Raw genomic sequence first — 14,282 nt, 5'->3', positions numbered from 1 at the left:
TTGTGGGCACATCCATGAATTCAACAGTTCTAATGCTAAGTATGAACAGGAATCAAAATGAAAAATACCAATGAAAATTTGCTAAGCTTACACTCTATGCAAAGTACTATGGCACGAACGCTAAGCATCTGTGCTATTAGTCATGACTTATGGGCGTTTTCATTTACTAGAGAGAAGGGAAGAGTTATTCTGAATAAAAACAAATGAAAAATCGAAGGGATGAAGGGGAAAGAAAAGAGCCCTGGGCTTTAAAGCCACAGGGACCTGGGGTCATATCCCAGCTGCACCGCTGACTACGTATGTAACCTTGACCAATTTACCTAACCTCTCTCTGTCTCAGGCACATCTGTAAAGTGGGCTGAAGACACTGACCTCTCAGGACTTGGAGTAGGTACCAAGTATGTGAGGTACCTGGTACAGAGATGCCTGCATCACTGCCGTCATTAAACATGTTACAAAGATACATAGACTAGGCAAGGAATTAGGTGGGCCTCGTAGCTCTGCGGCCGGAACACTGCGGCTCCTTTAATGAATTCTGCGGGCTAACGCGATGTTGCAAAGAACCAGGAAGCAACACTGCACGAGAGGAAAATAGACTCTACAAAATGGATCACAGGAAATCAACACTTGGATAAGCCAAATACTTCATATACTGCTTGCTATTAACCGATGTTACCACAGTAAATTAAAAAAAAAAAGTCACAGGCAGACAAAGGGACAGCAGGTTCACTCACCTCGACCTTCAGGCCCGCCTGGAAGCTGATGCCATCGGGGATGGTTGTCTGGAATTCGGCAATGGTGTAATACTCTTCCTCCACTTGAGGCGGGATGGGGGGCTTGGGCAGGTTGAGACCTCGAGGCTGGTATAAGTAAATAAAGTGCTAAGTCCAAAGTAAGTCCATTACCTCGGTGCTGAAAGAGGGGAGTGGGGGCGTGCTAAGGGACAGGGCACACGATCGTCCTCAAGGGGGCGCTGATGGACCCATGGGGCAAAACTAAGAGCACCGTTCAGATCTTTACCTCCTTGATGCGTTACTGGCCCTTCAGCTTTAGAGCAAAGAGAAGACACATTTGCCAACAATCCTGAACATCCGAGGCAAGACCAATATTCTCTGAACTTAAGAGGCAGCGAGGGTTGTGGAAAGGACACACGTTTGCGAATCACACCCATCTGGGTTAGAAACACAGACTCGGTGTTGTGAACGGGGAGCCTCTGTTTCGTCTCCTGTGGAACGTGGACACAACAGGACGCCCCCCACAGGGTCACTGTGAGCATCTGTAAGTGGATGCAGTGAAGCGCCCGGCACACTGCGTGCGCCCAACCGGTGCTCCCTGATGGCAGGAGGTAAAAAAAGACGACCCACTTTTCAATGTATTGGTCAGCAAGGCACCAAAGGAATGAAAAATGCAGAAAATAAAACATCAGAATGGCACTACAGATGGTTTTTGAGCCTCATCCCAGTTTCGGTGTCAAGTCACCTGGCCTGAGAAGACTGACCTAAGACAAACATGGGCTAAGACTGACATGGGCTCAGGAAGCACAGGATATATCCTGAGGTCTAAGTGTCGCAAAGCCACGGGCAACTTGTTCCCCCTCACCCCCTTAATGGGACTAGCACTTGTCCGGCCTGCTACGCGGGACCTCTGGGTGGATAGGAAGGGAGCTTTTTTGGAAAGGTCCAGGTTCGTGTGAGAAGCTGGTGTCGGGTCAGGGGCTGGCTCCCCAGCCCCAGGGGCCCACTTACTATGGTCATATCCCGGCGAGGAGGGGGTCTCTGCCTCATCTTGGGTGATCCTGTGAAAAGACAAGATGTTATTTCACATGCGTGCAGAATTCTACGGGTGAAATTCCGGAGGGGGATACCAGGAAAGACCTGTTCCGTCCTGGACAAGATAAGGCACAGCGCTGCGCACAGACCTTAGCAAGCTGCTGGGAGCCTTCCCGCCAGAACAACTGGATCAGGAAGGGGCCATTCAAATTTGGCTCAGGAAGGCCAGGGCTACAGCGCTGGAAAGCTTTCCAGGGAGGGCAAAAGTGTAGGCTTCGGGATAACGCAGAGGCGGGCTGCAGCAAGCTTTCTGACTTCCTGAGCCACAAGGCCCTCGTCTGCGGAGGGAGAGCAGTGCCTGCCTCCCAGGGGCAGAGGTAGAGATGAAAGTAAACAGTATGTGTGAAGCTCTCAGCACATGGCAGATACGCCATACATGTTACTGCCTCTGGCTTTGTGTTCTAGAACAAATCTAAATTGAGCAACATGAAAACAGAACCGAACTGAGGTTGATAACTTCAGGAGTTTTTGCTCTGGAATGGGGTTGCCCTTACTGTGGGCCTCGGGGTCAGGAGGAAGATGACTCTGCAGTGGTCCAAGGCTCCTGGCTAAAGGCAGAATGTTGAGAAAGGCACCCCGTGTGTTGCCAGAGCTGGTTTAGCACATGTCTGCACAGAGGCATAGTTTGGCGGTTGGGGTGTGGAGATGACTGCTAATCTCTTCGATAACCACTTCTGTCTCCCATTAGCACAAATAGCAGCAGAGTTTTAGCCAGACAGCTAGCCGCCTATATAAAAACAACATTTCCTAGACTCCCTTGCAGCTAGGTATTGCCAGGTAACAAGTTCTAGCCACAGGATGTGAGAGAGTGGGAACAGTGTAGCTTCTGGTCTAGTCAGCCACTTCTCTCTGCCTTGTTTCATTGACTGAACTAGCCGTGAGCCGTCTGAGACCAGGAAGATGAGAGCAACACACGATAGATGCAGCATAACAAGATCCTAGACTGCACGCAATAGCCACAGTAGCCCTGGACATTATCTGAACTCTTATAAGAAAGAAGGAAACATCTGAATGACCCATGCCACTGTTATCGGATACATGTATGTGGTGGTGGAGATGTGTCTTTCTTTGAGCATCTGAACCTATCTTAACATGGGGTTTCAGACCTTCGCTTGCTCCTCTAGGTTACATAGGATCCTCCTGTGCTCTTCGCCATGACAAATTAGAGTCACAGAATCTAGGTGCTGGACAGAACCCCTGCCACGACTAGTCAATGCTTTCTCAGAGCAGCTCAGCAGAGACGGTGAGACTCAAGACATTTTTGGGCTAAAAGAGCCCTATTAAAAGCTAGAGAAGCCCAGCTGGGGACAAACGACTTCATTCCCATGGCCAACAGGAAGCTGGGCACTTGAGGCTGGAATCCTAGGAACATAGCAAACAGTAATGAACCCTAATCTCCAGTGGGTTGGGCACATTAAATGGTAAAATATATACTTGCTTTGAAAAGCAAGATGGGTAAAGAACTGTTGTTAGAATAAACCCAACATAAAATGGTCAACTTTTTCTTCCTCTGCCTCAGAAACAAGGCCAGGGAGCACTGCTGCTGGAGTCAGGCGGGCCTGGGTTCAAATTCTGGCCCCACTGTTTACTAGCTGGGCAGCCTGGGACAAACCACTTGATTTCTCTGTTTTCCAATCTGTAAAAGTAGGAAGTCCCTCCAAGGTCGTTATGCAGAGTCAATGAGACTAATTCTTATGTTCCTGGCACACAGCAGGGCTTGAGGAGCAGTAGCTATCTGATCATCTCGAGACAGTGGAAAACGTGGCCTGGAGTAGGAAAGCAGCGTCTCTCCACCCAGGCTCCGCAGCTGGCTGGCTGAACGATCCGGAACGAGTTACCCAGGGTTTCCGAGCCTCCGCTTTCTTATCTACAGCATGACCGACAGTGTATGAAGAGCATTGAGCACAGAGCTGGCCCCCCAGCCGCCGGGACTCAGGTGGGCATCACTCACTCGGCTTGACATCGCCGTCTGGCACCGGACGGCCTTCAAACCGGACGTCCCTCTGGTTGCCGAGCAGCTCCTTCTCCCTGCCCACCGAGTTCTGTGGCCGGGAAACTCCATCCAGGTCAAGGACACCCACGTGGGCAGACGAGCCAGGGCCCAGCTTCGGGGGGAAGGGCTCCCCGCTGCTCTTCTTCAGGTACGAAGCTGGGGCCCAGCCCTCTTTGCCCTGGTACCTGCGAGGAGGAGGAAGGACACTGGTCAGGCTGTTCTGCCACCCACAGGAAGAAGCTGCACTCCCACTGTGAATCACATCTTGGAACCCAGATGGCAGGAAGGACGGGGCACCAGTGCCCAGGGCCAGAGGCTGGCACAGCGCTTGCTGCCTCCTGGTGAAGCCTGAGCCCTCAGAGCTCAGCATTCAAGGCCTTCCAACCCGGCCTCTGCTTGCCCCCAGCCTTGTCTCTCACAGCAACCCCTCGTCCCGCCGTCCCACCCACCCGACTCGACTGGGCCTGCAGCCTCCCGAACACGGTGACCTCTTTCAACCTCCACACCCCCCAGCTCTTGGAGATCCTGTGCCCACAAAGCCCCTTCCCCCTCTCCTCCCTGCTCCTCTTTCCCAGCTCTGCTTAACACCTTTTCCCCCCTCAAGCCCTTCCTGAGCCTCACCAAGAATGAAGCCCTCCCTCCGCCCCGCCGCCTGCGCATACCAGTCCCCCATACCCACGACACAGACACACCTGGCAGGTCTGTCTCCCCACACAGAACGTGAGCTCTGGGGCTGAGCCAGCTGTGTGTCAAGGGTCTCGGTGCCACTCAAGTGCAGAAAGAAAGGGACAAGTGGGCAAACTGCAAAGGGGCCTGGCAAGGGGGAGCAGCCTCTGCTATAGTCCCTGTGTCCTTACAGCCATCGCTGCGATGACGACAGTGATAACTGGTGCTTAGTGGGCACTGACTGTTCTCTTCTGGGTACGTTACAGCCATTGATGGCTTCCGTCCATCCAGTCCCAGAGGCAGTGGACAGGCACTCAGACCCAGGCTGCTGCCACCTGTCTGCACCTGTCTGCTGCCTACCTCCCAGGCTCGGCTGCCTCTTCCCAGCAGCTCCAGCGCTGAGCACAGGGAGGGCGGGGCTCTGGGCAGCTGGTTCCATGTGCATTCAGAGGGAATGAAGCAAGTGGGGGCTAGTTCCTAATCTCACCCAGGATCAGCTGGGTCCCTTCCTGAACTGCAGTGACAGAGACCCTGGCAGACCAGCTCAGACTTCCGACCGGAATCCAGGGAGTACAAGGGTCACTTAACTCTCTGCACGGAACTCAGTTCATGGCGACAACCCAAGGGGCTGGGAGGGACCGCAGGTGCCCCAGAGCTGCTGACATTGTGTGTGACGGCCAACAGCGCCCATCTCTTTTGAACTCCAGGTTCAAGTGACATCATACTGGACGCTTGAAGCTGGCCAGGGTGGGGGTGTTTACACCACGGAAATTGGCAAACTCGGTGACTCAGGAACATTTTCCCCTTGGGGAGCAGTTGTCACACATTTCCCTGCACCCCCCCCTGGTCTGGCCTGGAGAACAGGTGCCTACGCCTTTGGGAGAGTTGGACACACCTCACTGACCGGCAGTGATACCCAACAGGGCCAAGCATCTTGGCAAGAGCTACTTTAAGAACTAGGAGGTGCTGTTTCAATGAAAAACAGGTCCTCTATAACTGAAAGCGAATTTATAAAGATACGGAAATCTGCAGAGCTCGGCAGCTACCAATCTTAAAACACCAACCCTCCGAGGGGGAATAAACTTTGTCTGAGTTGGAAAATGCCATGCTCCCCGCACCCCTCAGCCTCAAAATGAGACAGTTCGTTAGGCACAAAGCCATCAGCAGAGGCCACACGGGCAGCATGAGTGTGCTCTGGGGTGAGGAAAGTAGGGGTTCAAATCCTGACTCTGTCCCTTTCTCCCTTCAGTCCAACCTTCAGGGGACTGCGACCTCACTGATACTGGGCTGCAGCCTCAGGACGGACCCAGGGCCAAGTGAGCCATTCCCGAACTCCAGAGCCTCAGGTTGTGGGGTAATTTGTTATGCAGCAAGGGAGCACGGGTGCTCAGAGTGCTATGCATCACTGTCATTACTCCTACGGACCTCGGTTCTGCGGATGCCCTCCCTCAGGGAGCCTTCCTGACCCCGGGGCTCAGAAGCCTCTGTTCTGCACTCCGAGCTCCCCTGTGACCCAACGTGGCCTGGGATGGTGTACGAGCCCGTGCTCAGGGCCTGTTGCCGTGAATTGCAACAGTGTCGCTGTGCGTTTGCTGAATGAAGGAAGTCTCCCACACTCGGCCCCACTTGAGTAGGGTCACAGGGCCCTCAGGCTTCTTGCCCCAATTTCCTGTGGTCACTGGCTGGCTTCCAGGGGGACCAAAGAGGGGGTTCCCGGGACTCGTTACTCAACCCGGGAAAGCACCAGGCAGACCAGCGTGCTGAGCTGGCACCCCACCTGTCTATGGGGGTTCCAATCTCATGACACAGGGGAAGGAGCGGCGACAACGTGTTTGAAAGGCCTTCACCACTGAACTCGGAGAGACCTGTGCTGGCCTCAGAGCCGCCGAAGAGGGAAATCACACACGTGGCAGCTCGGCCGCCAGCTCCTCGTTAAGAGAAACATCTGGAGGTGGAGGCCAGTCTTGCTCAACAGGGTCACTGCTCTCTGTGGTTCGCTGTGTTTGGAGAAGGTTTTGCTTATTACGGATTTTTAGAGAAGGATCTGAGTAGGGAGCAAAGCCAAACAGCACAGAAGAGAAGTGTCCCGTTATGGCTCGGGCCAAAACCCCACCAAATCTGCCATGGCTCAGAGACCTCTGTGCGGCTGGAGCCCACGTGACCTGACACCCACCCACCCGCAGCAAGTACCTGATCTTCCACCAGCCTTCGAGGTTTTTCTGAATGACCTCTACCACGGCCCCTCTGTCCAGGTTCATCTCATCCTGGTCACGAGCCGTGTATGGGTAGATGACTGTGTATTTCTCCTCTGCGGACACAAAGGGGTGCCGGGTAAGTCAAGGCCACCGAGGGTCCCCAGACATCGATGGCCAAGGCTGTGATCTGTGGGGTGTCTTTGCCCAACAAAGGGAACGATTTTATCCAGAGATTTCTGTGCGCCCACTTGGCCCTGGATGACGGTGCGCAAGCAGCAACAGCATATGGGCCAAAGGCAGGTCCAAATCCCTCAGCGTCCCACATTCCTCTCGCCTCCTTCAAACGAGTGCTTCAAGGTCACCTTCCCTGACCTTGCCTCATGCCATATTCAGACCCATGGCGTCCTCATTGCCCTTGCCCAGGCTTACTTCCCTCCCACACCAGGGATTACGTTCTATCACATCATATAATTCACTTATTTATTGTGTTTTGTTTGGGGACTGTTTCCCCTTAAAGGCAGGGGTCTATGTCTTTCCTGTTCAATCCTCTGTCTCCAGCGCTGAGTATTGAGAAACTGTGCAGCAGATGCACAGGTCCCTGCGGCCTGGTGGGAGCCACCCTGCTCACGCCGGAGGGGGCTAAACCCTCCGTGGCCCCTCCGCAGTCCTCGCTGGGGGCGGGTCAGGGATGAGCTGGATCGGGCAGTGCGTGGTCTCCGGCTGAAATCACTACCGAGGAGACAGCCAGCCACTGTCACCACCTAGCTGGTAACTGATCTTCATTTGTCATTAATTACTTTTAAGGCCCTGAATCCAACCGTGCCCGAAGCTCAATTTTACATTTTAAATTAATTTTTAAATTAAGATGTAACTGACATCTGACGGTGTACTATTCTTAGGTATACGAACATAACAATCTCTATAGCTACATACAGGTGTATCTCACAAGACGATCACCTGCTTCAGTTTCCATTAATGGGACCGGGGTGCCTTTCACCCCACTCTCCGGGCTCCTGCTCCCTCCCCCAAGGCCAGAGGACCATCCTCAGGGCCCCAGTCTCCTGTGAGAGAGCTGCCTCGAGCTGTGTCCCTCCCACAGCAGGGGCCTGAGCTCTGATTGGAAGGGCTGGTTATTGTCACACTCAGGCAGGGTCCTCCAGAGGGCAAGAGGGTGGCCCCTATCCCCAACACCGTGGGCAGTGACTGCTGAGCCAGAGAACAGCTGAGTGTCCCAGGGGAGGTGGGGAGAGGGCTTTCCTGTTTGGGTTACATCCCGGCCCCCAGGGTGAGTGAGCCAGCTGTGGGCTGGTGTTGATGGTTAGCGTGCTGGGGCCGACTCTCCCTTTGGGAAAACACCACTGTCTGTCTGTGGCCTGCCGGGCCGGAGTGGAGGGAGACGGACAGCCCACAGGGCGTTTATTTATTTATTGGTCTAGCCCACTGACCTGCTCCGTGGGGGCCGAGCTGACTCAAGTTACACATATCCTGTGTACAGCAGCGTCAGCTGTTCCCTCGCTCAGGGAGGCTGCAGGCTGGGGTGCGGGGTTAATGCAACCCGGTCTGCGCACAGAAGTTCTGTCTGGCTGGGTCTCAGGCCAAGTACGGGTTGCCCCACGGGCCTCGGACACCTGGGGCTGGCACCCCCTAGCTGTGGGGCACAAGGGGATTCTCTAGCCCAGAGGTCTGTCTCTGTGGGCTCCGTGGGACCCTCAGTGACCCCTAGTGAAGTTTAAGGTAGAAGACCTTGCAGACTGCATGGTGGGCGCTGCCTGAGGGCACTGCCACTTAGCACCTGCCTGCCCTTCCTCTGGTGGCACTGCCAGCCTCCGTCCACACGGTTTGGGTGAGGCCAACTTCCCTGCCTCTGGAGGAGGAGGAGGGTTTGCTGTCTGGCCCTGGCATCCCCCTGACCACCAGGATTGGACCAGGGATGGCACATGACCCACGTGGGTCAGTTGGAAGCCATCCTGAGATTGGTGTTTGGTAGGTGTCCCCGGAACTACTCTTGCTACGAGAGAATGGCTCCAGCAAGGGAGAGGTGGCAGGAGTATCTCAGGCCCCCAGGATGCTTTCAGGCCCCTGGATCCAGCCATGCCTGCAGCTATACCTACTCTTGGCTTTTTAGTGCTATGAATCAATACACTTCCCTTCTTTGCTTAAGCCAGTTTGACATGGGTCTCTTTTCCTTGCAACTCGAACGTGCCCGATGAAAGGAACAGGTCACTAGCTCAGCGTTAGAGAGGCCCCAGACATCACTCTTTAACCTGGGAAACTTTAAGGCCCAGGACCTGTCCTCCCAAACCCACATGCTAACACACACACGGCACAGACAAGGCCACTGTGTCTCACATGCAACAGGCACAGAGCAGGCAGGTGCGTGCAGATGCAAGGACCCGGCTCCCAGCCCCGAACGGGGAAGCAGACTCTGAAGCAGACACCTGGACGCCAGCTGATGGCATACAAGTCCCCCAGGGTCCGGCGGCGGCCCACAGGCCGGGGCAAAGACCAGTACCTCCACGAGACTGGACAGGCGGCATGTGGAGGGGAAGGGCAGAAGGCAGAGGTGAGAAGAAAGCACTTCCAGGGTCTCCAGGCAAAAGGGACGTGTCCCCATTTCAGAGAAATTATTTCTGAGTCTATGCCAAACCCAGGTGTCTCAAAAGGACTGGGTTCCTGAGGATTAACCTTGCACTTGAGTAAAGAGGCACCCGGGAGACAAAATTCTATCCTTGGCACAATCTTAGAGAAGCACTGAGAGAAGCTTTTGTGGCAAGGGGAAAGAAAATGTACAAATCCTTGGGAAAACGTGGTCTCTCTCCCATCTACTAGCTGTGTGACCCTGGGCAGGTGTCTCTACCTTTCTGAGCCTGTTTTCTCATCTGCGAAATGGGGACAACAATCAGCCCCTTAACCGAAGCGCGCCCACGTTGTCATTAACCATCTGGGGGAGCTGGAGTTTCCAGCAGTAAACACTGCTGCCCCTGTTCCAAGCGGACTTCGTAGTATTACCCCAGTCCCCCCCGGGGCCTCACAAATGCAGAGCAAACCAACAGATATTTGACTCAGGGCTGCTGGCCCCGATAAAACTGAGCACAAAGCCATATATAATCCTTGAGCACAGAAACAGCTCCCTTCCTCTCGCTCTCTGTTCTGATAGACACTTCGGTGGCTTTGCGCTTCCCCAGAACCACTAACTAAAAGGTCCAGAGGCTCAGCTCCAGGTAAGCATCCCTACATGATAATAACTGGTCCTCATTTGTTATTGTTGAGGGTGTTTGTCAAGGGCTTTGCCCATGGGATCTCATTTAATTAAAAAAGAGATCCCATGATGCAGACATCATTTCTGTTTTTTGAGGAGGTGGAGGCGTTGCAGAGGTTAAGATGCCAGCCCAGGTTCACTCAGCCGGCAAGTGCTGCAGCTGAGATTCAAATTTTTGTCGGTCTGACCTTAAAATCCTTCTGCTCCTTAGCTAGATGGACACACACTCTAGTTTTAGGAATGCTTTTGGAGGGGATGGAGTCTGTTGGGCCTTAGCGGTTCAGACATGGCCGGAGCCACCCCTTCAGGACACCTGTCCGGGGAAATTCTCTGGGAATCAGAAGTGTGTGTAGGCCAGCGAAGGGGGTCGGCTCTGACCCTGACACCCACTCGGGGCCATTAAGCCAGCCCAGAGGGCAGAGGTCTTTACAGGTGCCTTCCTTGTCTTGCAGATGCGCCAGATGCAGCCGCCCCATATGGTGGCTGTGAGAATGATTCAGGGGAGGACAAGGGACCCTGTTGACAGGCTGGGGCCCCCTGGGGTTCCATGCAGGTATCAAGGCTCAGCTCCCTCCGGGCCCCCCTGGGTTGGCTCCCAAAGGCCCCTAAGAAAGGGTGGGCTCGCCCATCATCCCTGACCCCATGCCTGGCTTCACATCCCCAGGCTACTTGGAGGCAGACGTGAAGAGAAGGGGCTGGGTGAGGAGGCGCTCGCCAGGGTGGCCGGCCAGCCCGGGTCTCCCCAGCAGGCCCGAGGCTCCGGCTCCGGCTTACCTTCCTCAGGCTGCAGGGAAAATTCATCCTGCCCACCGTCCTGCCCTTCCAGGCAGGTCGCGGGGACCCAGCCTTGCTCTTCAGCGGTGCTGACGAACCACCAACCTGGGAAAACGAGAGTGTAGACCGATGTCGGCTGGGTCAGGGGCGAGGTCTGGGTGAGAGTAACATATTCAGTCACTACATGCGTCAACCCTCGGGTAAGAAGGCTACAAAGGCCCCTTTACTGGAGGAACACACCTTGCCACGTCAGCTGACTGCCACCTGGGGAAGAGGGGCAGAACCAACCTGACCCGAGAGGTCATCTCGAAAGGCGAGAGTAAAGAACACAGCTTCCTTCCTTAGGGTTGTGCAAGGCACTATTGTACTTGCATTGTCTTACGTATCTTCATGTTACCATCCTCAATGCACGGATGAGGAAACTGAGGCTCCACCTGGAGAACACACCCGTCCAAGTTCTCCCGGCTGACGGCAGGGCTGTGCGTGCACCAGAGCCGTCTGCCGCTGAAGCCTCCGCCCCCCGATAACTCACCTGAACCTGCACCGGTCTGTGCATGGCAAGCTCACGCCGGCTGCAGATGGGGCTGCCTCAGAGGCTCTCCCCACACTCAGGCCCTCCCTCTTCAGAGAAAAGTCAGCGTGAAGCTTATGGTGGGCAGGATAATGGCCCACCAAAGACCGCCACATAATCCCCATGTGGAACCTATGCATGTGCCAAATTACGAGGCAAAGTGCCTGAAGGTTGCAGACGGGATTAAGGCTGCCAATCGGCTGACCTTCCAATGGGGAGATAGATGACCCTGGATTACTTGGGGGCACCAATGTAATCGCCAGGTCCTGAACTATGGAAGAGGGAGGCAGGAGAGTCAGGGGACACGGCGGGGGAAGGAAAGCACAGAGGGACGACACTGCTGGCTTTGACGATGGAGGACGGGGACACCACACACACACACGCACGTGCACCTCACTTTATGGAGCTTTGCTTTGTTGCATTTTGCTGATAGTGTATTTTTTACAAATTGAAGGTAAGACCCCCCCATCCCACCAGCAATAGATTATGACTCACTGAAGGCTCAGATGATGGTTAGCATTTTGGGGCAATAAATTGTTTTTAATTGAGTTATGTACTTTTTTTAGACATAATGCTATTGCACACTTAATAGGCTGTAGTATAGTATAAACATAACTTTATATGCTTCGGGAAACCAAAAGGAATTCATGTGATCTGCTTTATTGTGATACTTGAAATATTTGCTCTATTGTGTAAAACCAGACCTGCAATGTCTCAAAGGTCTGACTTTACACACACGCCTGTGCACACACGTGTTTGTTGCGTGCATACAATTATCATGAAGAATTTATGCCAACCGAACAGAAGAGCACCTTTGGGGTTTGGAAAAAGGACTAGGGTTGAAGTTAGTGGGAAAAACAGATTTTTAACTTTATCATGAATGTGTTAAGAAGCATGTATCCATATATGTTGCTTGGATAAGTAATATATATATAATTAAAAAGAAACGTTGCCAGTTGGTCAGTCACTTGAAGGTTTGACTATCTGCCCCCCCCAACTAACCAGTCTCTGGATGGGCCAGGCTTGTCCCTAATCCCACACCCTGGCTCCTCCCCCTCCCCTGCAATGCATCCTTTCTGGCTTCGCTCAAGCAGTGGCCTGGAGGGTGGGGGGACTACTTTCTTCAGTCCCCACGGAGCATCCCAGCCACGCCAATAGTCTGCATATACTCATTCCCAGAAACTAGGAGGTCACATGGCCCGGGGGCCAGCTGGAATTGGTTTGGAATTCCAGCTCAGCAGGCTGTCGGGAGACCTTGGGTGAGTGACCCAGTCCCTTGGAATCTTGGTTTCTCCAGCTCTGAATCAGGAATAACAACTGCTATGTTGAGTGATCAAGGACGTTTGGTTGGCTAACCCCGATCTCATGACAGACGGGAACAGAATCCATGAGCTGCTGAACACAGTCTTTCCACTGGTTATTAAATCTCAACTAGTCATCAGGGCGTCACAGAGATGGGCCTGCTAATGGCACTGCAGCCGGTGTCCCATTTGAGTCACCACAGAGCCAGGGGACTTATGTCACCTTTTTTGGGAGAGGATCTGCTCACCCTGCTCTCTACTCTGTGACTTCACTGGTGCCAACAGCCGCTGTGTAGCTAAGGCAGGCAAAAGGGAAGGAAACGCACTTTTTGGAGCACCTACTCTGTGCCCAGCACAGGCCCAGGCACTCTCCCTAGGTCCTCCCCTTGAATCGTCACACCAGCCCTGGGCAGCAGAAGTGTCCTTTATTTCGCAGACAGAGAAGGGATGGTCAGAGACGAGCCTGGGTGGCTGTGACAGGCAGCGCTCACACGGAAGCCCGGGCTCGGCGTCCTGACGTTCCCCATTTCGTACCAGACCTGGCCAGCGCACGAGACCAGAGGTCCCTGCAAGGGCAGGTGCACTGGGGAGCCCGGCAGTGTGCACAGCCCAAAGCGGACCGGAGCCCTTCGTGGAGACTCCCGTGGTGATCAGAGAAAATCCACAGAGCAAATTTGCAGTGGAACTCCAGACTCCGTGCCTCCAAGAGCTTTGAAACCAGAAGGGATGTTCATGGAATGTGAACCTCAAAACAAATCAGCCACATCTGACCTGCTGATCAGTGACGACATGCTGGTAACCTGTGACCCGGTAGGACATCTGAATGCCGTGGCCCAACAGAGGCAGCTTTCTAGGAGGTCATCGGCCCGACCCGTGGACACTGACCGGCCTGGATTGGCTACAGCGCTTCCTGAGTTTCCAGGGGCCTCCTGTCCTTGAGGCTCAGTGCGGGGGTGGGGCAGGGAAGGAGGCGGTCCGGTGCCTACCTGACTCGTTCTTCTCGATGATGTCCACCACCTGCCCCACGCTGAGGCTGATCTCTGAGCTCTCCTGCTTCTGGTAGTCCGCCACCACGACGTACTGCTCCAGGACCATGGGGTCCACCGAGGTCGGGTCACTCCCTGGGGATGGAAAACACCATCAGGGGTCACATCCGCCCACCACCTGTGAGTGAAGGAGCAGTTGCCTGGGGAGGAGGCCCCTCCTTTCTCTAAATAGAGAGAGAAGCTGCTACCGCAGTAGACTCACCCTTTCATTCTTTCATTCACTCGCTCACCCACCACGATGTACCAAGTGGCTGTCCTGTGTGGGCATGGGGCTCAGGAATGGAGGTTCAGAGTAAGATATGATATTGGCCCTATTCTGTTAACAGTAGCTTTTAGACTATAGTTCCCTGCTGTTCAGTGGTTCAAAAGAGAGCACATGGGGTTGATTTTTCTGCACCAGTTCTTCCAGAGCAGGTTGCCTTCAGCACCCCCACACCCACAGCACCCCATCTATCAAGACCAGGAACACCAGGATTTGAAATGCCAAGATGCTCAAACTAGGCTTCAGGTCAGTTAGGCGTTATGTGGAGACACCTCCTGGTGGACCGTGGTATTGCAGCCAAGCTCTATAGTGCACAGTTAAGGGCCAAACCCTGAAGTTGAGGCTGGTCGGGGGAGTTAAAGCTCTAGGAGCCTCGAGTGTGAAAG

The 14,282-nt window shown here is 54.1% G+C and overlaps 1 protein-coding gene across 2 annotated transcripts in view; it reads right to left on the bottom strand.

Moving 5' to 3' along the window:
* Positions 1-14,282, bottom strand: part of SH3PXD2B (SH3 and PX domains 2B) — a 76,283-nt gene that overhangs the window by 5,175 nt on the left and 56,826 nt on the right. Inside the window, exons 7-12 of one of the 2 annotated variants that reach the window (XM_053656981.1) lie at positions 13,575-13,709; positions 10,717-10,821; positions 6,679-6,796; positions 3,781-4,007; positions 1,746-1,795; positions 735-860 (exon numbers count right to left, since the gene is read on the bottom strand). In XM_053656981.1, coding sequence (XP_053512956.1) covers positions 735-860; positions 1,746-1,795; positions 3,781-4,007; positions 6,679-6,796; positions 10,717-10,821; positions 13,575-13,709 — 761 coding nt within the window. The remainder of the gene's footprint in view (positions 1-734; positions 861-1,745; positions 1,796-3,780; positions 4,008-6,678; positions 6,797-10,716; positions 10,822-13,574; positions 13,710-14,282) is intronic. The other variant, XM_053656982.1, reaches the window with a different exon arrangement.

Source organism: Artibeus jamaicensis, unplaced genomic scaffold, assembly GCF_021234435.1.
Source record: "Artibeus jamaicensis isolate MK-2021 breed Jamaican fruit bat unplaced genomic scaffold, CSHL_Jam_final scaffold_3151, whole genome shotgun sequence".
NCBI lineage: Eukaryota > Metazoa > Chordata > Mammalia > Chiroptera > Phyllostomidae > Artibeus > Artibeus jamaicensis.
The sequence above is the reverse complement of the archived record's forward strand: the minus strand, read 5'-3'. Positions and strand labels throughout refer to the sequence as shown.